Below are 21,231 nucleotides of genomic sequence, written 5' to 3'. Positions count from 1 at the left end.
GAGCGGCTGAGTGTGGTCTGTGGGCCGAGCCCCCGGGGGTGGGGCCGTGGCGCTGCAGCCCCGGGCGCGGTGGGATGCGCGGGGCCTGCGTGGGCTCTGCCCCGGGATGGCTGTCGAAAGCCCTTGACCCACTTCCTGAGGCCCGGCGAGCTGCCGGCTCCGCTCCGCGCTGGTCCGCCCCCCGGGCCCGGTGCGGCTCCGGCCGGGACGGCGCCGGCGGCCTTCGGCGTGAGCCTGCGAGCCGCGCCAGCGCCCGCTCGGCGCAACCAGGATGTGGCCTTGGGCGGCCGCCAGGGCCCGAGCCGCGGGCCGCAGACGCCGGCCTCGCCCCTCCCCGCTCCGCTCTGGGGCCCGCACAGGTGCGTCCGGCCCCGGGACGAGCGCGCGGCCCTCGGGACCTCGGCCGGGCTCCGGGCCGTGGGTGGGGCGCGGCGCGAGCGGCCGGGGGAAGTGCGCCCACGAGCGGGCCGAGCGTGGCGGGGGGGGGCTCCGGGGCGGCGGCCGGGAGGGGGCGGCCCCGCGGGAGCGCCCGCGCCTCCGGGGCCCCGAGGCTGGGTGGGGGTGGCGCCGGGCGGCCCGGCGGAGGGGCGCGCGGAGACCCAGCCCCGCCCGAGGCCGCTCGCGCGCGGCCCCGCCCCCGGCTCCGCCCCGCCGGCTTCGCGGGCTGGAGAGCGAGGGAGCCGCGGGCGAGGGAGCGCAGGATGAGCGATCGGGGCCCGGGCAGCCGGCAGCGGACGCGCCCCCCGAGCCCCCCGAGCCGCGCCCCGCGCTCCCCGCGGCCCCGCGGCCCCGGCCCCGGCCGCGCCGCCCGCGTCCCCCCAGCCGGCGCCCGAGCCCCGCGGGCCATGCCCGGCCGGCCCTGAGCGCGGGCCGGGGGGCGTCCCCTTGCGCCCGGGCCCCGCGCTGGCGCCCCCCGGGCCGCCGCCCGGCGCGGGGGCCATGGCGTTCACCTTCGCCGCGTTCTGCTACATGCTCACCCTGGTGCTGTGCGCCTCCCTCATCTTCTTTGTCATCTGGCACGTAAGGCCGGGCTGGGGCTGGGGGCGGGGTGGGGGCAGGGGGCGCGCGGGGCGGGAGGGCCCGGGCGGACGGCCTCGGGCCCGGGGAAACTTGGAGCCTCCTCGCCGCTCTCCGCCCCCGGCCGGCGAACCTTCGCCCCCAGCACCCCCCATCGCGGCTGCCGCGCCGGGCGCCCCTTTCCTCCGCCGCCCCCGCCTGTCTGTGGGCTTGTCAGCCGCCCCTGACCCCCTCCCCTGCCCCGGGCGGCCTGGGTGTGGGGCGGGACGCCGGGTGCTTGCGCCTCCCCCCCAGCCCCCCTCCATCCAGTCGCCCCCGTTTGTCCATCGGGCAGTTTGTCTGTCTGCTCGCCCCTCCACCCTTTGTGGGTTTTTCCAGCTGGAGTGATGGAGCCGGTTGCTATGGCAACTGCATCTGTTTACAGGACCCACAGATCGCAGAGCCCATTAACCCTTTCCCTCCCCAACCCCCGCCCTGACCCAGCAACTGGCTCTAAGCAGCCCCGGAGACCTGACCCCTCCCCCAGCTCGCCGTGGGCTCCCCCCTGCAGCAGCTTCCTCCCCACTTTCCAGCTTCCCTCCTCTTCCTGCCCCCACTTTCTCCTTGGCCTTTTCCCCCTGGCCTGGCCTCCCGCCCTCAGAATGTCCCTTTCTCGTTCCTTATCCCGACAACCTCACACAGAGGGTCCCGCGCCCTCATCCTCTTTCTGGGGCCCTCTCCTCGGCGGCCCCTTTGCTGGGCCCTTCCTCTCCCTGGGAGCTGCCCTTCAGCCTCCAGCTCCTGTTTGGAGCCCTTGGCCCCCCTGTGCCCCCTGAGCTAGCTGTGCCAGCCCCTGCACCAACCTGACCTTCGTCCCTTTGGGGGGGGCGTTACCCTTCCAGTCTCTCCCCTGCACCCCGTCACTTCCTCCCGTTGCCTCACCTGCTCAGTCCTGGCCTCCCCGCTTCCTCTCCCTTCTTTTCCTGGGACCTGCTGCCTGCTTCTCCCTGGCCCTTGACCAGTCACCCCCTTATCCCCTGCAGCCCCCTCACTGCCTGTCTCTCTTACCTCAGGATTCTTAGAGAGCCCCACAGGCACCTTCAAACCCGTTCCCCCTCTCCAGCCCTCACCCCGGCTTTGCCCTCTCTCTGTGGGTCTCAGCGCCTTTTTCTTCTGTTTCTCTTGCCCTCCCTCCATAGCCCCGGGTCCATCTTGGTCTCTGAGTCTCCCATCTCATCCCTAGACCTAGGACTGTCCTGTGGGGACAGGGCTGGGATTCAGGAAACCCCTTTCTAACCCCTCTGTGCACCCAGGGCCTCCTACTACCCCTGGGGCACCCGTATCCTGATTCCTGAGGACCAGGGTCTAGGCAGCTTTTGGAGTCAAGGTGAAGACTTGGGCTTGACCCCTGCGTGGCTGCTCAGTGGGAGAAAGGGCCCATGTTTTCTCAGCACGTATTTGTTGAGCACCTACTATGTGTCAGGCGCAGTGTGTGCTCAGCTATTGAGTGGGCTGATCTCAGCAGTCCCTTGTCAGGAGTCTGTCAGTAAAGTGAGCTGGTCGTGGGTACATCAGTCAGATGCCCAGAGCCGGGCCTGCCAGGGAGGGTGGGGGGCGGGGATAGAGGAGGTGTGGTCCTCCACCCAAAGCTGGTGAGAATTAGAACCTTCCAGGACAGGACCCCCGGCCCTGAGCCCAGGGCCCCACTGGTCGCTAAGCAACCCTGGTGGTGAGTGACGTGTGTCAGCTGTCACCGTGGGGGATTGTTTGTTCCAGGGGGCTGAGTCAGCGCCAGGCAGCCTGGGGGGTGGGAGGCGCGACACCCGCCGCCTGCTGGTGGTGCCAGCTCTGGGGCAGACAGAAGGCACCCTTCCGCTCCCTGCTGGACCCTGTTGCTGTGCCTGGCAAGCAAGGGGCTGCCCAGAGTCAATGGGGAGTGGGGGGACTGCTCCAGATGGCCCCAGCTCCCTCCAGGAAGCCCATGTTCTCTCCCTCGGAGCCGTCTGGGGTCTGGGAGGTTGGGGGCGGTGGGCTCATGGCCTCATTCTGGCACTGGTGCTGAGGCGAGGGGACCCCAGCAGGCTTCTCTGCCAGCCATCCTCCCCTGTCCTCCCCCCCCCCAGGTTGTTCCCATCACGCCCTCAAACACCTGCTCCCCTTGAGAGTTCCCCATCCCGGTGAGGACACTGCCATGCACCGATACCCGATACCCCCAGCCGGAAGGCACACGGGCCCCTCTGCCTCCCTTGCACTGCCGCTCAAGCCCTCTGGAATCTGGCTCCTAAGCTGTTCTGGAACCGTCCACACCTGTCCACCCCACTGCCGCTGGCCTTGTTCTGACCACCTTCCATGCCTCAACCCTTCCCCCCACATTCCCACAGTCCTGCCACTGGCCCGGCCCAAGTGCGACCAAGTGGCTGGCCCAGACCGCCTCCGAATCCCCGCTCGCCACGAGCTGTGTGCCGCGGACAAGTCACTGCACCTCCTCTTCCTCGTCTGTAAAACGGAAATGGGAATACCGGCCCCCGCGTCGTCAGGTTCTCACAAGCATTAAGCGAGTTAGTAAACATAGAGACTGAGCAGCTGTATGATTTGGCCGGGACCGGAGCCCGTTTTACTGCTCTGCCCGGAAGCAGCCTGACCACCCCACTCTGCTGCCCGGTCCCGCTCCGCTCCGCTCCGTGGCTGAGCACACACCTGCTGCCCCGCCCGCCCCGCCGCCCTCCGAGCCGGTCCTGCACTGCCCCTTCTTCCGTCCCACGTGCTCACACTTGAGCTCTGGCCCGGGGGAAGCTGCGGCTGCCTGAATGTTCCCTATTCTTCCAGCCCTCTGCCTTTGTACCTGCTGTTCCCGCTGCTCAGACTGTCCTGCCCGCCCCCATTTGTTACTAGACAGACACCCACTCAGGGCCCAGCCTGAACCCAGCACCCCCTCCACGCTGGGTCCCGTCCTCTGCCCTGATGGCCTGGAATGCGGTTCACAGTTCTCCCCAGCCGGGGCGGTGTCCCCGGGCAGGGCCCGGGGCAGGGGCGCTCAGGTGTTCTGGGTGGAGACCGGCGGAGGGGCCCATCCCCGACTGTGGGGTGACCCGGGGCCGGCCTTGCTGCTCCTGTGCCTCGGTCTCCATCTTTGCAGCAAGCTCCCCGAGTGTGAATTCCTATCCCACAGCAGGACAGGTGGGGGGGCCAGAAGTTGCTGCCCAACCCTGACGGGCGCGCGCCCCTCCCCCAGATCATAGCCTTTGACGAGCTGCGGACCGACTTCAAGAACCCCATCGACCAGGGGAACCCAGCGCGGGCAGTAAGTGATACATGTGCTGTGCCGAGGTGTGTCCGTCCGTCTGTCTTTCCATCTGTCGCGGGCCGGGGTGGGGCCGGGGACGGGAAGGCCGGGGGTGGCGGGCGGCGGCCGTGCCCTTCCGCCGCCCGCCCCGCCCCCCGCGAACACCTGGCGCGGGCTCCGGGCTCGGGTTGCTCCTGGCGGGGCCGTTGCCAGGTTCTGGGCCGTTGCCGTGGAGACGCGGGTGAAGGTCCCTCCATGGTGACGGTCGCCATGGGGATGGCGCGGCTGCGTCCCCGCCGCGCTACCGCAGAGGCTGCTCTGGCGCCCTCTGGTGGCCACGTGCGGAGGGGGCGGGGGGCCCCCCAATGTCCACTGCTCTGCTCCCCCCGCCCCAGTCGCGGCCTTTTTCTCCCCCTACAGCGCGAGCGTTTAAAAAACATCGAACGCATCTGCTGCCTCCTGAGGAAGGTCAGTGTCAGCGCCGGGGGGCCCCGCGGTGGCCCGGCCCGGCCCCCGCGCCCCGGGGCCTGCCGGCCTCTCCGGCGGCTCCCGGCCGGCCGGCGGCCCCGCGGTGACGCGCCCCTCCCGCAGCTGGTGGTCCCGGAGTACTCCATCCACGGGCTCTTCTGCCTGATGTTCCTGTGCGCGGCGGAGTGGGTGACCCTGGGCCTCAACATCCCCCTCCTGTTCTACCACCTCTGGAGGTGAGAGCGAGGCTCGCGCGGGGCGCGGGGCGCGGGGCGCCCGGGCAGGAGCCTTGACGGCCAGGGTCTCGGCCCAGGTACTTCCACCGCCCCGCGGATGGCTCCGAGGTCATGTACGACGCGGTCTCCATCATGAACGCCGACATCCTCAACTACTGCCAGAAGGAGTCCTGGTGCAAACTCGCCTTCTACCTGCTCTCCTTCTTCTATTACCTGTACAGGTGAGGCCGGCGCGGCCCGGAGGCCAGGGGGGAGGCCCCCGCGGCCAGCCTCAGCCCAGGCGCGGTCTGTTCCGAGTCCCTGCGCGGTGCCCGGAGGCCTGAGGGCCCCCCACCCCGGGCGAGGGGCGGCGACTTGCAGCGGGGCCTGCCGGGGCCTGGGCTCACTGCCGCGTCTCCCCGCAGTATGGTTTATACGTTGGTGAGTTTCTAAGGGGGAAGCCGGCCAGGGAGCGAGCCCAGAACGGACCGGAAGCCTGTGCACCCCCAGCCCCGCCCCTCGGCCGCAGAGGCCTCAGCCCTGGGGAGGGAGGGGCACTGGTGCCCCCAGCCTCCTCTCCACCCCCCAAACTGCTGCTGCGGGGACCTCCCGCCTTCAGAGCCCCCCTCCCCTTGGATAGGGTCGGGCAGAGCTCTAAATAGGGGCAGGGGCTCCTCTGCCAGCCTGCGGGCATGGCAGCCAGGCCTGGGAAGGGCGGGACCTCTGGCCTTGTCCACTTCAGGGGTAACTTGGGCCCTGCCAAGGGGCAGGGCTTGCCCCTGGAAGTTCTGGGCCGCCCCCCTCCACCCCCACCCTGAGGCTCCCCCTGCAGGTGGGGGGGTACCCACACCGGGAATGAGCAGGCTCAGCAGGGGGCAGCCCCACCCCTACTCTGCCCTCTCCACCCCCCCCCAGGCTCTTTCTCCAGAACCCTCCCTATTTCCACTTGCCCAGCCCCCCCCCCACCCCACCCTGTCTCTTGGACCTATTTTCTATGTTGCCTGGAGGAGTCCGGCACCCCCTCCCCGGCCATTTGTGACAAAATATGAATAAACTACTGCGACACGTGGGCCCCGCCTCTGCTCCTGAGACTCGAAGAGGAAGTGGGGGCAAGGGGACCCCTAGAGGGTGGCCCTGAGCTAAATCCCCTGCCTGGTGAGCTCCCCCACTCTCCACAGACCCCTCTGAGGACTCCCCCCTCCCCCCCAATGGACCAGAGGCCTTCAAGGCCTCCTTGGCCGCTGCCCCTTTCGTCCTCGTGTACCCAGCCGCACGAGCAGCTGTTCCCGGTGAAACCCTTCCCAGAAAGCCTTCGGGTCCCCCTCCTAGACAGCCCAAGCCTAGCCCCCCAAGCAAGGCCCAGGCCCAGGCCCAGGCCCAGAGGTGTCAGCGGCTGTCCCGCAGGCCCCAGAGACGAGGGTCAAACAAAATCAAGGCAACCAGATCTTCAATGTAAGGAGGGCAGTGCCCGCGAGGCTGGGGGTCACCGCACGAGGTGGAAGGTCAGCCAGTAGATGATGAGGGGCTGGAAGGCTGCGGCCCCCAGAGTCATGTAGAGCTGGAGACGCTGCCGGGGGGCCGGGCCCCCCATGCCGTCGGGCCCCAGGGCTGCTGTTCGCAAAGAGCGCACCTGGAAGAGAGGGGCGCTGAAGCCGGGTGGGAGGGGTGGCTGGGCCCCGGCGCCCCAGCTCGGCCCCGGGGAGAAGGGGGGAGGGGAGCCCCAGACTCACGATGAAGTACATGAGCGCGGACGACGTCCAGGCCAGTGCCACGTAGTAGCCGTCGCTGCCGAAGAGCAGCCCCGTGAGCACGCTGAGGATCATTCTAAGGGGGGTGCAGTGAGGCTGGAGACCCTCCCACTGGCCAGTGAGTGGCTCCACCCACCAGGGCTCCCAGCCCCGCCCAGACCCCACCCGCCACCACCCAGTCTTGCTGGCCACCTGCTCCCAGAGACCTAGACTCAAAGGAACCTGCCAGGTGCGGGCCCCGGCCCTGTGGCCTAGAGCTGAGACCCCAGGGCTGCACATCTCTGAGCTCTCCTGCCCCACGCTCCCAGGGGACGCCCCATTCACTCCTAACGGACACTACACAGGCCCGCAGGGTCCCCGAATAGAGAAGAACTAGAGGCTGAGAGGGGACGGAGGGGTCCAGGGTCAGGCCAGAAGCCCAGGGCCCGCCTCCCGCCCAGCCCACAGCTGCTCACCCCACATATTTGTAGCCGCTGTAGGCCAGCAGGTGGAAGGTGCTCAGGTCACTGCGCACGGTGGCCAGGTAGACGCCCAGGAGCAGCGCCAGCACCTCCATCACGACCCACACCAGTGCCGTGCTGGCGCACAGACCCAGCACCTCTGGGGAGAACCTGTGGCCAGACGGGGGAGTTCACGGCCTGCCGTCTTGTGGCAGGGGTGGGCTTGGGGCTGGCACAGATCCCCTGGGGAGGTGAGGGCAGGAGCCAGAGGGGGGGCCGGGGGGGATGAGGGTGGGGGGGAACACTGACCTTTTCTGAATGCCCAATGCCATCCCAGCCAGCAGCACGTAGGTGATAAAGGCCATTGCTGCCAAGAGCCAGAGAGAAGCCGTTGGCCTGGCTGCCTCAGCAGTGACCCCTCCTCCCTCCCGCCGCGGCGTTCAAAGCCACGGACGCCCCCACCCTTCCTTCCCTGCAGAGCCCAACATGCTGGGCCCCTATGCACAGCTTGGGGTGTCTGCCCCACTCGGCCCTCTCGCCTGTGTAAATGCCCCCCGATCTGGGCCACCTCCTCACTATCCCAGTGCCAGGAAACTCCCGCGGTCCCTGCCAAGGCCGCTGCTCATCCTCCTCGGGCAGGCGGGGGCCAAACTGACCTCAGGCAAGACTACAGGGCCCAGATGCGGGCTTAGTGGGCACCCCAGGAGGCCCCCGGTGCCTGGGACCCCAGGATGACCCCACCTCAGCCAGAAACCGTCCGGCCACCAGCACTGCCCGTGGCTCTGGCCTCCCTGCCTGTCCCAGAAGCCCCGGTCTAACGCGCTGTTCTCATGAAAGCTCAGCCACGAGAACTGGCTCTCACAGCGATTCCAGCGCTTCAGTCTTGTCCTCTGCCCCCTGAAGCACACGGCAGGGCCGAGGAGCCCACCAGAGCGCAGTGTCTGGGAGGCAGGGACCAGCTCTGTGCCCTGAAGCCGCATGGCTGAGAAGACTCTGAGGCCTGCTGGCGACATGGCAGAAGGGATGGCAGGACACTGGTGGCTCAGAGACGTGAATGGGGTAGAGGATGGAGGGCCGGTGAAGCCCGCAGAGCTGCTGGCTGGGCAGAGGCGCTGGGCTCCAGTTAGACCCTTAGGCTGTGGCCCGGATGCCCAGGGCGATGGAGCTGGCGGCCTGGCCGCCCTCCTGGCAGAGAGGACAGAGAGGAGTCGGAGTTGGGGCCTGCAGCCACAGCACAGTATCTGTGTTTTGGCGGGGGTGGTCCCGACCTGCGCTCTGTGGACAGGCAGTGGGAGAACCCAGAAGGGAGCGACCACTTGCTCAGAGATGCTGGGGCAGGCCGGGGAGGACGAGAGCGCCGACGCTGACAGCTGATGGTCACTGTGTGCTCCTTGAGTGCCCGGCCTGTGCCCGCACCGCGACCTCCCGAGTCCCAGCCGCTCTCAGGGGTGGGGCTTAGCAGAGAGTGAAAGTGGGCAGCCTGAGGTCCTAAGGCCGGAAGTTACAGAGCCCAGGGCTATGGTCACGTCAAGGACGGACACGGTCATGTCAAGAGGCAGGACAGCCTCAAAAGGACTCAGTACCCTGAGGGCACAGATGACACATCCAGGGACTCCTCACTGGTCACCCAAATCCGTCTCCTTGGTGTCCAGTGATCACCACACGCCAAAAGCACACGAGCAGGTCCTGAGTTAACCCACAAGCCTCTCTCCTCACTGGCGCCTCAAGGCACAAGTCCCCCCTGTCCCCTAGCCCAGGTCAAAGACTCACTGGGGATATAGAGGTCCGGGGCGTTGAGGTCTTGCCGTGGGGGCAGAGGCACGTCACGACTGTACTGTACCTCCCAGTTCTGGCAGTGGCGGCAGGGGCCGGTCAGGAGGGAAAGACAAGAAGAGAAAAAAGAGGGTTGAAGTCTGGGGGCCAGCCTTGGAGGCAGGACAAGGAAGGCAAGGGGGCCCGCCAGTTCACCTGGTGGGCAGCTCACCTGGTGTGTATAGGGGAAGACCAGCAGCCCTAACTTCTTTGCCACATAGGCTGTGTCCACAGCGAAAAAATACTTGAGTTTGTTGACAGACACAAAACGGTGCAGCTGGGAGGGGAGAGAGAAGGGTGGGCAGACTGCACCCCGAACCTCAGAGTGCTCCTCTGCGTGCCCCCCACCAGAAGGCTGCAGTAAGGGCTAGATGGGATCCCCTGAGCCCCAGCCCTGGTCAGAGGTCCTGCCACCCTCACCCTGGGGAGGGGCCACACCTCCTTGTGCACCATGTCCTTCCCTTGGGATGCAATGGAGCTGCCATAGGCTAGGGCCACGTTGGCCATGGGGTCACCAAGGAAGTGGTTGACGTTGAAGGCCACCTCGGCTCCGGGGGCCGGGTATCCCCCTGGCTGGCTGGAGTAACCACCGCTTGTGTCATCGAAGAGGGGCGGGGGCTCGGCAGCCGCCCGGGCCCTGTGCTTGGAGCCTGTGGGTTTGCAGGCGCCAGAATAAGGAATAAGGAAGACCAAGCACGAGTCCCAAGCACAGCCCCTTCCCCAGGCTGGGCGGCCTAGGTCCTGGGCATCAAGAAATCCGTGCAGGAAACCCTGGCTGACCCCAGGAAGAGCTGATGAGGGGTCCTTAGTGAGAGGAGCAAAACGCAGCGCAGGAAGAGCTGCGGTGGTGCCGGCGGCGCGCCCGGGCGCCTGGAAGCCCGCTCGCGGGACGAGGGCTCAGGGAACGAGACTGAGTAGAAGGTCGGAGATGGAGAGACTCCGGGGGGCACCTCCCCCCATAAACAAGCGAGGACAAGGCGGCGGCCGGGTGCGCGCAGACCCTGGGCCCTTCCGCGGTCGCCACGGGACAAGGGCGTTCCGGAGGCAGCCCCCGCCGTGCCGGGGCCGGGCCTGGGGACCCAGCTGCGCCGTCGCCGCCCCGTCTCGGGATCGGGACGAGAGGGCGAAGTCCGGGCCGCGGCGCCGCGTCGCCCGGGGCAGAACCCGAGTGGCACCCGCCGCCCTGGGCAGCGCCCCGGGCCTCCTCCTGCCGGCCCGCGCCCGCGCCCCACGCACCGTGGGCTCCGTAGCCCGAGTGATACGCCATGGCCGCCACGCTGCTGTCCCCGAGGGCCCGCGCGCCGCCGCGGGCGCGAGCACTAGTCAGACGGCGGCTCCGCGCGCCGAGCGCCGACCGCGGATCCCGAGCGGCCCGACACGTCCCCCGGCCGTGCCCCCGCCGCCGCCATGCCCGCCGCGTCACCCCCGCCGCCCGCCATTGGCTGCGCGGCCGCGCCGACTCGCCCCTCCCCGCTCCCGATTGGATCCCGGGGCCCGGCCGCCAAAGCGGATTGGGCACCGGGCAACTTCCGGGCGGCGCAGCTCGGGGCGCGCTCGGATTGGGTCCTGGGTTCGCGAGCTCGCCGCGGGACAGCCAATGGACGGGCTAGGGCAGACGGGGCGGAGCGTTGCTTCCGCGCCTGCGCAGTAGCGCGCCTGACGCTCGCCCTGCCACGACTGCACCGGGAGGAAACCCGCGGGGGCCGGCGCCGCCGGGTCCCGGACGCAGCTGCCTCGCCGGGGGCACGCCGGAGGGGGTGGGGCGGCGCGGCTCTCGCCGAGCCCCGCCCCGGCCCCGCCCCTCTCTCCCAATGCTCGTTTTCCTCCCCCGACCCCGCGCCCCGCCGAGTCCTGGCGCCGAGCCGGTGCAGCCTGGGGGGTGTCGGGAGGGGGCCGGGCCGGGCAGGGCCGGGCAGGGCCCGGGAGCCCCGGGTCGCTGACTCCTCCCCCAGCCTCCCGCCCGCCTTTCCAGCCGTCGCAGCCGCGCGGTGCTGTCCTGAGGCCTGGTGCTGAAATGCCCTGCCGCCCTCCTGCAGGACCCCGGGCTGCTCCCCGGAGGCCCGGTTCCCCGCGCACACGCGCGCTGCACGCACTGCACAGCTCAGGCCCAGACGGTTTAGAGTTCCACAGGCCGGATGATACAGTGGGGGCAGGACCCTGCACCGGGCCTGTCCGTGGACGCTCCCCCGCCCAGCCGATTTGCGCCGATGGCCTCCTGAAGATGCCTTGAAACGCCTGAGTCATGGCCCACCCTGAGGTGCTCTCCCGGTGAAGCCCCCACGCCTCACTCGTCGTCCCAGGGTCTCCTTTGCACCCACCCAGTTGTGACCACGCGCGAGAGTCGTCTGAGCCGCCCTTCTCGCAGACCTTGGCGTTGCTTCCTAGAGAGGAGGCCCTGGGCCTCTGCGACCTGTCTCTAAGCAGCCACCCAGTGTCCCGTTGCACCAGGTGACCTTCCTGCTCTCCAAGCTGAACTCCCGTGGTCCAATTGCTGTGCCTTTGCCCAGAAGTCCCCTCCACCTGAGATGCCCTCTCCGAGATGCCCTCTCCCCTGATGTCCACTTGCAGAAACCTTTAAGTCAGTTCAGCTTATGCCTCTCCGAGAGACAAAGGGAACAGAGGCCTGGCCCGGTTTGGGGTGGAGACTGGAAGTGGGGTTCTAGGCTCCCTCAGGGTACACCGGTTTACCCTGGATGTAAGTGTCATGAGGACAGGCCTGGTACCATTCTCCACGCCTACCCTTGACTTCACCGTGCGAAGCACAGTGCTCTGGATAGAAAACACCTGATAAACATCGGTGCCCGATGCATAAAGAATAAATGGGTGGAGCCACAGAACAGTTCCTTCCTCTGTCATTTCAGTTACTTCATCTTAAATGGGTGGGGGGTGTTGAGCCAAATGGACTTGGAGCTGCCCTTCCCCCCCCCCAATCACACACAAAAACCCACCCACCCTATAGCTCCCTGTGTCCCACCCGCTGATTGTGTAGCTTGGGGGCAAGGCCCAGACCCAGGGGCAGGTGCCCTCGACTGCCAAGGAGCAGCCCCAGGACGAGAGGAGCCGGGGACCCCAGGGGCCCCCTCCCAGGCCCGGCCCACCCCCCTCCCGCACAGGGAATGCTTGTGTATCGCCCAACACCTTCCATTCCCATTTCCCAGATGGGCAAACAAGTTGGGGGGAAGCGCTCCCCCGAGGTCAGGTGCCCGGGCGTCCGGGCCTTGGCCTACGGGTCTAACTGGCGCCCGGCGCCTCTGCCCAGCCAGCAGCTGTGGGGGCGTCACCGGCGCGCCCTCCGCAGGAGACGCGTCCAGCTGGGTCTGGGCCTCCCCTCCGCGAGGGGCCCGCGGGGTCGGCCCCGTGGGTTCTCCCTCCTCTCTGCCGCGGGGGACAGTCGCGCCCTGCAGGGCAAGGACTCGCCCAAGGTCGCGAGCGCGGCGCGGGGGCCCAGCAACGCCCCAGCCCGGCCCCGGGGGGAGCGCGCGCCGTGCCAGGCGCTGCCGGCGGCGCCGCCGGTGCCGCGAGGGCGGGGTCAGCGGAGGGCGGGGCGCCGGGCCCCGCGGCCGCCGACGCCGGCGCCGCGCTCGGGCGGGAGCTCCGCGCACTCCCTCCGCGGCCGCCGAGCCGAGCGGACGCCCTCCCGGCCGCGCCGCAGCCGCGCGCTGCCCCTATCATGCCCGGAGCCCGGGCCGGGGCCGGCGCAGCAGCCAGGACACCATGCCCGCGGGCGGCGGCGGCGCGGAGGGGCCCGCGCGCGCCCCGGACGGCGAGCCGGCGCGGGAGGAGGTACGGGCGCCGCGGGGGCCGGGCGGGGGCGGCGGAGGGGGTCCCGGAGTCGGGGCGCCCGCGGGCAGTGACGTCAGGGGCAGCCGGCGTCCAGCGCGGGGCCCCGGCCCCCGGCCGGCGTGGGGGGCGCGGGCGGGCGGCGGGGAAGGGCTGTGGGCGGCGAGGCCCGCCCGGGCGCCCCCTGCTCCAGCCTCGCCCTCCTGTGACGTCAGCGCGCGGCCCCCGCGGCCCCGCCGCGCCGCCCCCTCCCCGGGCCGCGGGGTCAGCCCCCCGCCCGGCCGGCGGCTCCCGAGGTGGCCGGGCGGCGCCTGCAATGCAGCAGCCGCCGGGCTCGGGTGGGGAGCGGGGGGGAGGGGCAGGAGGCCGGCCGGGCCGCCGTTCCCCGCGGTGAGGCCCGGGGTCCCTCCCGCCGGCTGGAACCCCCAGGCCGGCTCTCCTCAGCCCTGGCCAGGACGGGGGTGCAGGCCCGTGGGCGCTGCGTGCGGTGCTGGGGCGATAGGAGGGGAGGGGTCTTGTGCGCTGGGGCGAGTGCAGCTGCGCGTGTGCGCCCCACACCTTGGGTGGGACCCGTGAACCCGTGGCCAGGTGAGGGTCTGGGGCCCTCGGCCGGGGCGAAGTGGTGCTGCGTGCGCGCACGTGGGTGGGCCTCTCCAGGTGGAGTCTGTAGGGTGTGGGTGCAGGCTGCGGTAGGGGTGGGGGCAGGGATGGGCTGGGGATCAGGGGAGGGTCTGGGGTGACCCTGAGCTGCAGGACGGGTAGGGTGTACGTGCGTGTGTGTGCTCCGTGGTGGTGGGTGGGTCTGTGTGTGCGTGTGTGGTGTGTGCCCGGTGTTACGGTCGTTGGGGGGCTGTGCCCTGGGCACAGATGATGCCCGGGTGTGTCTTAGATGAAAAGGCAGGATGGACGTCATGGTGGGTGGGTCTGCGAGAGGAACACAGGAGACGTGGAGACGTGGAGAGCGGGGTGTCCATCTGCCTGGTCAGCGTGGTGGTGGGCACCTGTGGTGGGAGATGGAGGGCGAGGCAGGCTGGGAGGGGGGTGGTCTCTTGGTCTCTCAAGGCCTGGTAGGGCTGGGGTGGGAGAGGTGGCCTCTGAACCCCACCTCTGCTGTTTCCCCCAGGCTGCCCCTCCTCTGCCCGCCTCCTCTCTCCATAGGCACCTGGGAGTGAGGTGGGAGCCAGGCTGGCAGCCCTGCCGGGAGGGTGAGCCAAGCCCTCCGGGGCCAGGGAGTTGCCCCTGCTGCCCAGCAGCTGTGTCCCGCCCCCTCGCTCAGCCCAGATGGGGAGTGGAGGCCGGCACTCCATCTGCTCCCCCCGACTCACACCTCCCCCGTTCCCAGCTCTTCCTCTCTCCCTTACTTAAAAGCCTCTCCCCAGCCTGCTGCCCTCCCTAGTGGAAGCGAGACCAGAGGGAGTTCAGGGTACAGTGAGATTTCTCTGCACGCCGACCCGGCGTGGAGAGTTCACACGTGATCGAGTCGACGCCTCACAACCCAGTTTACCGGGGGGACGTTGAGGCCCAGGGAAGACGGGGACCTGCCCAGGTCAGCATCAGCGGTGGAGCCGACGCTGCTCTCGGTGCCGGCCTCCAAAGCGCATGGCTTCCCCTCCAGTCTCCCCAGCACCCGGCCGCCCGCCCCCCAGGCCCAGGCCAGGCTCGGGGAGGGCGGAGATTTGGCCAAATCAGGGGCAAAGCCATGAGCAGAACCCGGTTCTGGTGGGTGGGTCTGTGGTGTGCGTGTGTGGTGTGTGCCCGGTGTGCCCCGCCTGCGCTTCACCAAGTGCTTCAGCTTCTCTCCGGGGCACTCGGGCTTCTTCCCTCTCGGGGCAGAGGTGGGTCTGTGCTGTCCTCAGCGCCCTGGGCTGAGGTACCCGAGCCGGGGAGGGAGGCGCGGGCCAGATGTCGGCTGGGGGGCGGGCTGCAAGTCGTTCCACCCCTCAGAGCCTCTCATTCCTCTGTAAAGTGGGGCGCACAGCACCCCCTCCTCCTGGGAGTGGCGGACTGGGGAGCAGCTCCCCCCTGACCCAGCCCCCCTCTCTTTGCCCACCCTGCAGCAGCGACCCCTGAAGCAGTCGCTGGGAAGCTCCCTGTGCCGCGAGTCGCACTGGAAGTGCCTGCTCCTCACGCTGCTCATCCACGCCTGCGGGGCCGTGGTGGCCTGGTGTCGCCTGGCCACCGTGCCGCGGCTGGTCCTGGGGCCCGAGGCCGCCCTGGCGCGGGGGGCCGGGGGCCCGCCGCCCACCTACCCCGCCAGCCCCTGCTCCGACGGCTACCTGTACATCCCGCTGGCCTTCGTCTCGCTGCTCTACCTCCTCTACCTGGCCGAGTGCTGGCACTGCCACGTGCGCGCGTGCCAGGCGCCCCGCACCGACGCGGGCACGGTGCTCGCCCTGATCCGCCGGCTGCAGCAGGCGCCGCCCTGCGTGTGGTGGAAGGCCACCAGCTACCACTACGTGCGCCGCACGCGCCAGATCACGCGCTACCGCAACGGCGACGCCTACACCACCACGCAGGTCTACCACGAGCGCGCCGACAGCCGCACGGCCCGCGGCGAGTTCGACTACTCGGCCCACGGCGTCCGCGACGTGTCCAAGGAGCTGGTGGGCCTGGCTGACCACGCGGCCACGCGCCTGCGCTTCACCAAGTGCTTCAGCTTCGGCAGCGCCGAGGCCGAGGCCTCGTACCTCACGCAGCGCGCCCGCTTCTTCGGCGCCAACGAGGGCCTGGACGACTACCTGGAGGCGCGCGAGGGCATGCACCTGAAGGACGTGGACTTCCGCGACTCGCTCATGGTCTTCGCGGACCCGCGCAGCCCGCCCTGGTACGCGCGCGCCTGGGTCTTCTGGCTGGTGTCGGCCGCCACGCTGTCCTGGCCGCTGCGCGTCGTGGCCGCCTACGGCACGGCCCACGTGCACTACCAGGTGGAGAAGCTGTTCGGCGCCAGCTCCCCGCCGCCCGGGGCCGTGCCCAGCGGGCCCCCGCTGTCCCGCGTGGCCACGGTGGACTTCACCGAGCTCGAGTGGCACATCTGCTCCAACCGGCAGCTGGTGCCCAGCTACTCGGAGGCCGTGGTCATGGGCGCCGGCTCGGGCGCCTACCTCCGCGGCTGCCAGCGCTGCCGCCGCTCTGTCAGCAGCAACTCGCTGCCCCCGGCCCGGCCCAGCGGGCCCCGCCTGCCCTTCAGCCGCAGTCGCCTCTCTCTGGGAGCCGGGGGCCGGGCCACCCCCGGGGTCTTCCGAAGCCTAAGCGGGGGGCCGCTGGGGCGCCACGGAGAGGACACGGAGCCCCTGGAGAGCCCCCCCTGCTACGAGGACGCCCTTTACTTCCCGGTGCTCATTGTCCACGGCGACAGTGGCTGCCGGGGGGACGGGCAGGGCGCGCTCTGAGACCCCCACGGCCCCCCGGAGCGGCTCCCCTCCCCACCATCCCACCAGGGGCTTCGATGCCCCCGTAACTGTTGTCCCAGACAGGGGGGATGGAGACCAGCTTGGCGGGGTGGGGGTGGGGTGGAGCCCTCAAATGCAGTGACCCGGGGTCCTCTGGGGGGTGCGTGGACACCACCAAAGCTGAGTCTGACCCATCCCAGCATGGCCCCCCACTTCCACCGTGTTCCGCCCCCTGCCTTGGCAGATGATCTGTCTTGGGGACCTCTCAGGCTGGATGGGGGAGGAAGTTTCCAGAAAGCCAGGGGAGGGGGAGGAGTCCTGGGGAACAGCCGTTGCCTCAGCAAAAGGCCATCAAGCCCTCATGCCACCCAGAAGCACAAATTGGCGGGCTGGGGCCACGCCTAGCCCCGCTGGCCTCCATGACGCTGACCAGCTGGCGTTGGCAGCACCATGGCGCAGCCTCGGCCCCACCACACGCCCAAAGGCCCGACTCCTCCCCCGAGGGGCCCCTCCCTGCCTGCCCTGCCCCTGGGGACCCCGGTGGTCAGACCTCGTAGTGGGCCCCTTGAGGGGGAGCCTGGTTCTTGGAGCACAGCCTTGCCCCACCCCCATCCCTGCAGTTTTCCCCGGCGCACCCTCCCCGACATCCAGCCCCCCTTCAACCCGGGGCTCCTTCTCAGGGCCCGCCTCAGTCCCGCACCCTCTGGTCTCTGCCTGGCCCCCCGAAGTCCACCTCCCGCCAGCCACGCACCTACCCTCCGGACTCTGCCCCCTCATGGCCCCGCTTCTCTGCTCTTCACCCTCCCCATGACCCCCGGGTCAGGGCATCCGAGGGGCCACAGCCTCTTGGACGATGCCCTTGCTGTCCCACGGGGTCCCTGGGTGGGGCCTGGCCCAGGGGACCCCCCTCCCCCAGGGAGGAGAGCGTCCCTTCCCTTCCATGTGGGACTCCCGCCTGCTCAGGGGCCGGCGGGGGAGGGCCGAGGAGAGAAGACGCAGATCAAATAAAAGGTGTGAAACAGAAGGTGTCGGTGCGTTCCTGGGGTCTGAGGCCACCTCGAGGGTCGCGGGCCGGGTCACGGGCCGCCGTGGGCCGTGGCGCAGCGCGGGGTTCGGGTGGGCGTGGAGTTGAGCTCCAGTGTTCCCGGAGCAGCACCAGTGAGGGGGGCTGCCCGGCGCGGCCTGGGAGTGGTTCTCAGCAGCCGCCTGTGCTGGCGTGTCTGGCCCTGGGTCAGCCGTCGGGCTGCCCGCCTGGCCCTCCTCCGGGTCGGCGAGGGACTCCGTGTTGCTGCTGCCTGTGCTGAGGACCCGAAGTGGGGAGAGCGAGCTATGGCTTGGGCTAGGAGCTCAGGTGCCCCCATGGTGATGGGGGGTGTCCGTCCCGGGGAAGGACCTCGCTCGCGATGGAGCCAGACGGTCGCTAGAATCCGCAGCTTCACATGCGGGGCAGGGCGTTCACGGTGCAAGGGCACCACGTTGGGGTCCAGCGTGGGTAGAGGCCAGACGACAGGCCGGCTACCTCATGCCCTGGCACGGAGCTTGTCCACTTGGGTACAGATCACCCTTTTTAATCTGTGTGAGGGCACAGCCAGGGCTAGTGGTGACCTAGAAGGGGGCTGAGAGGGGCAGCGTGCCCCCAGGCGGGACGGGCAGAGTGTGCCCTCTGGGGCAGGAGCTGCCCATCAAGGGCCCCTGCAGGGCCTCCCTGGTGGTGCAAGAGATTAAGCACAGCACTGTGAAGCAACCCGCAGCCTCTGCAGCATGAGTTCGATCCCCGGCCGGCTGGAGAGAAACCCACATAGGGCACAGCAGACCTCTCCTGTCTCGCCCGCTGCTCTCCTCAGCAGTGTATTTCAGTCAGTCTGCCTGTTACTGCTCCCCGCTTTGCCTCTGGTGAATCCTCTCACCCCCGCACCTCTGGCCTGTACCCCAGTTCTTGTATGCGTAAATAAATCTTTAAAAAAAAAAAAAAGATGCTGGTTTGAGGGCAGAAGGTGGTGGCACATTCCATGTGGGCCTACGGGGAGCAGAGGATCCGCTCAGGCTATTCATTGGGGCCGCAGCTTGGTGGTGGATTAAGTATGGCCCCTTGAGAGGTGAAGCCACGTCCCCACTCTCTTAAGCTGACTGGCCTGGTGACTGACTTTGACTGACGCGGTGGAGACCAGGCTGCCCGGCCTCCCAGGCTGGCAGCTGAATCTCTCGGGACTGGGGGACACCCCGCCAGCTCCGCAGACTGGACCCCGGAAGGCAGCTTCTGACTCATGGTTCACGGCCCCAGACGAGCACCTGGGAGCTCTTGCCGCCTCCCAACCGGGGCCTCCAGGGAATGTTCTGGAGGTGGCAGGCCCCTGAATTTTTTTCGAGTTTCATCTTCCCTCGAATGTCACACACGCTGCCGTCTGTTCTCCGGGGCCTGTGAGTGTGAAGTCGTCACTGAGGTGGCCCAGGGTATACTGGAAAGGCCAAGGGAGACCAGGTGTCCAACCCAAAACTGGACACATCCTTGAATGAGGCCTGGGAAGGAGCGTCGCTGCCCTGCTGGGTGAAGGCAGAGGCCTCCGGGAGTCAGATCCGACAGAAGCAAGACAAACAGGCTGACCAGACTGATCACCGCACCCCAGGCCAGGGCTGTACTGGCCCTGCTCCGAGGAGTGTGTGTCCAGAGTGTCCACTGAGACCCAGATGGGCGCGTTCTCCGTAACCCAGCTCATACTCCAGAGGACAGACCCATCTTTCTTCTCTCTGTTGTTCTGAAAACTGACGAAATGAAACTGAACAAGATGAAAACACTGACTTTTCCTAGGAGAGTTTCCACGCCAGCGTCAGGAGAGCAGGGTGTGTTCTAAAAGACACCCCCAGAGTGTTATAAAAGATGGCGTTTATGCCAAGATTATTCAATAAAGATCAAGTTCAGCCATCTAAAACTGTTTCTGAAAGGAAGAGGTGATGACTTAAAAATTGAAACAGCGAGGGCATTTGTGAAGCGAGGCAGCACAGTACCCCTCCTACACGGCCGGATTGAGATCAGCTGGCAGGAAAGAACCTCAAGGGCCCCCAAGACCAGGGTGGGGGGGGTGGGGAGGGGGGTGGGGGGGCGAGGGGTCCTGGGGAAGAGAAGGCAGATGCAGTTTCAGAACCAGGGTCCAGATGGTTCCTGGATGGAGACCAAAGCAGGAAACCCCTCCTGGTCCAGCACCCCCTGCCCCCACCCCGGCTGTGACAGTGCGTGTCCTCCAGTCACATGGCGCCCTGGCGGGGGTGACCGGTGTGAGGCAGCAGCACCTGAGTGGAGGTTCCCCAGCTCACAGGTCCATGACACACAGGGCGGGCAGCCCCCATGCAGCCATCCCTCCCATAATAAGCCAGCGATAAACAGACCGCGCCCCCCGTCCTGCCAGGACCTGCTGCAGGACCTGCTCGCTGCAGCTGTGGGGCCTTTCACCAACCTCAACCTCTTCCTGGTCCCCAAGTGTGGTTGGCAGAACAGAGGCCCCAGCTGTACCCCTGTCCTCGTCCCTAGGACTCGGGAGCATGCCGGCTCACCTGTGAAAAGGGACTTCACAGATGTGGTTGGGGTGAAGGATGTCGATGTGGGGAGGTCACTGTCCTGACACGTTCAGGTGGGGCACCCATTTCAGCCAGTGACCACTGAGAGGAGAGCGCCCTTGGGCCTGGCGAGACAGCAGACCACGGCCTGCAGCCAGCAACAGGAGCTGTGGAGGTCAGCGCTCCTTTCTCCTGCAGCCTTGGAATTCTTTCCAAGGGAACTTGGACCCTCCCTCGTGTGCCAGGTCCAGGCTGCAGAGAACCCACGAGGGAGCTGCATTAGAGCAAGAAAATCCAGCTGCCCCCTGGCATCCAGGACAGTCCATCTATCAAGGCGGATAGAGTTGCTTTCTGCTGCCTGGTAGCGCACCCCAAAATCCAGATTTGCATCATCGTCAGGGTTTCCATCACCACCCTGAATGATGTGGTCTCCCCAGCCTGATTTCACATGCCGCCCACAGGTCCACCTCGTTTTCAGTTTCTGTCCATGGGCAAACTCGGCAATGGACTGGGGAAAGTTTATAGCACCCCCAACTCTGCACCCCCTTTCCAGTTCTCCTAAGAGTCCTCTCTCAGGATCCTTGATGTTGGATCCTGTGCACTGCCGCAAACTCACAGCAACACCAGGATATAGTTTCAAGCCATTAGCAATGCCCGTGGTTATTTAAGAATCAAATGAAATACCATGCCTGTGTGGGTGTTATTTTTTATGTGTATGCAATGCGTGGCTATTATTTTTGCTATTATTTTGCAAGTACTTATAATGTTATTTGGACCTATTTCTTGAATGGAATAGTTGCATGTTTTGGGGTGGTTTTTTTAGCCAAACGGCCCTCTGAAAAAGCAACTGAGACACTCAGGGCTGGGTGTGGTGACAGGGTTTGGGGGCCTCTACCACAAGCCCATGGTAGGTTGGAGATGTCAGTTCCTACCCAGTCAACTGGGCCAGTTAAAGCAGCTGGCGCCAGCAGTGGGTTCACACAGCCACCCTGAAGGTCCTTGGTGACTTCCAGCAGGAAACCTTGACTGTCCTCACCGCGTCCGTTCTCCCCCACAGCGGACTGTCATGGACAACTGGAGCACCTCAGGGGCCCGTGTTTCAAACAAGGGAGCAAACACAGCCATCTGGGAACTTGCAGAAGCTCCTGGAGCTCAAGCAGAGGAGCTGTGTGCAGAGTGCTTGCTCCTACCACTAGGGCTGGCCTCCGGGTGGAATCCCTAAACTCACCCAACCACAGGGAAGCCTGGCAGTTGCCAGAGGCCCCAAAGCTACCCTGGGGTCCTGTCTGGATCCTGTTAGGTCACAGGCAACGCACCACTCACTAGCATCATCCACCAAAACCACAAACCACTGAGGAAAGCTTCACTGGCCCCTCCATTACAGTGTGATCAGCCCAGGGGTTCACACGTTGCAGCCTCACCCAAGAGCAAGTGCTGGAAGGTGGGCCCTAGTCAGGAAGCAGGCCCTCATCACGGACTGGCCCTACTCTCGGGTGAAGCTCCCGGAACCCGCCTGGTCCAAACCTCACCAAAGCAGGCGCTGAATCCAGG

The 21,231-nt window shown here is 67.5% G+C and overlaps 3 protein-coding genes across 7 annotated transcripts; 2 read left to right on the top strand and 1 right to left on the bottom strand.

Moving 5' to 3' along the window:
• Positions 1 to 924: 924 nt before the first annotated feature.
• CNIH2 (cornichon family AMPA receptor auxiliary protein 2) lies at positions 925 to 5,415 on the top strand (the record flags this gene model as incomplete). Of its 4 annotated transcripts, XM_084241331.1 has the most annotated exons (6): positions 925 to 1,020; positions 4,229 to 4,297; positions 4,700 to 4,747; positions 4,871 to 4,983; positions 5,061 to 5,204; positions 5,388 to 5,415. In XM_084241331.1, 6 exons carry the CDS (start codon positions 940 to 942, stop codon positions 5,413 to 5,415), a joined length of 483 nt encoding a protein of 160 aa, XP_084097457.1. The 4 variants fall into 4 exon arrangements, with proteins under 4 accessions (XP_084097457.1, XP_084097455.1, XP_084097454.1 ...); XM_084241330.1 differs by lacking the exons at positions 925 to 1,020; positions 4,229 to 4,297 and adding an exon at positions 4,309 to 4,323; XM_084241329.1 differs by lacking the exons at positions 4,700 to 4,747; positions 5,388 to 5,415 and having other exon boundaries at positions 940 to 1,020; positions 5,061 to 5,302.
• Positions 5,416 to 6,427: 1,012 nt separating this feature from the next.
• YIF1A (Yip1 interacting factor homolog A, membrane trafficking protein) lies at positions 6,428 to 10,229 on the bottom strand (the record flags this gene model as incomplete). Of its 2 annotated transcripts, XM_084242661.1 has the most annotated exons (8): positions 6,428 to 6,592; positions 6,693 to 6,786; positions 7,166 to 7,321; positions 7,460 to 7,517; positions 8,921 to 8,999; positions 9,135 to 9,239; positions 9,401 to 9,612; positions 10,199 to 10,229. In XM_084242661.1, the coding sequence occupies 8 exons, from the start codon at positions 10,227 to 10,229 to the stop codon at positions 6,446 to 6,448; spliced, it is 882 nt and encodes a 293-aa protein (XP_084098787.1). In that variant the 3' UTR covers positions 6,428 to 6,445. The 2 variants fall into 2 exon arrangements, with proteins under 2 accessions (XP_084098787.1, XP_084098788.1); XM_084242662.1 differs by lacking the exon at positions 7,166 to 7,321.
• A 2,447-nt stretch (positions 10,230 to 12,676) lies between these two features.
• On the top strand, positions 12,677 to 16,145 carry TMEM151A (transmembrane protein 151A; the record flags this gene model as incomplete). The annotated part of the gene is made up of 2 exons (XM_084230899.1): positions 12,677 to 12,745; positions 14,800 to 16,145. The coding sequence occupies 2 exons, from the start codon at positions 12,677 to 12,679 to the stop codon at positions 16,129 to 16,131; spliced, it is 1,401 nt and encodes a 466-aa protein (XP_084087025.1). The 3' UTR covers positions 16,132 to 16,145.
• Between the last annotated feature and the right edge of the window lie 5,086 nt (positions 16,146 to 21,231).

This window comes from Talpa europaea (genome assembly GCF_964194135.1).
Source record: "Talpa europaea genome assembly, chromosome: 1".
Lineage (NCBI taxonomy): Eukaryota > Metazoa > Chordata > Mammalia > Eulipotyphla > Talpidae > Talpa > Talpa europaea.
Note: the sequence above shows the minus strand (reverse complement) of the source record. Positions and strands in the feature narration are given on the sequence as shown.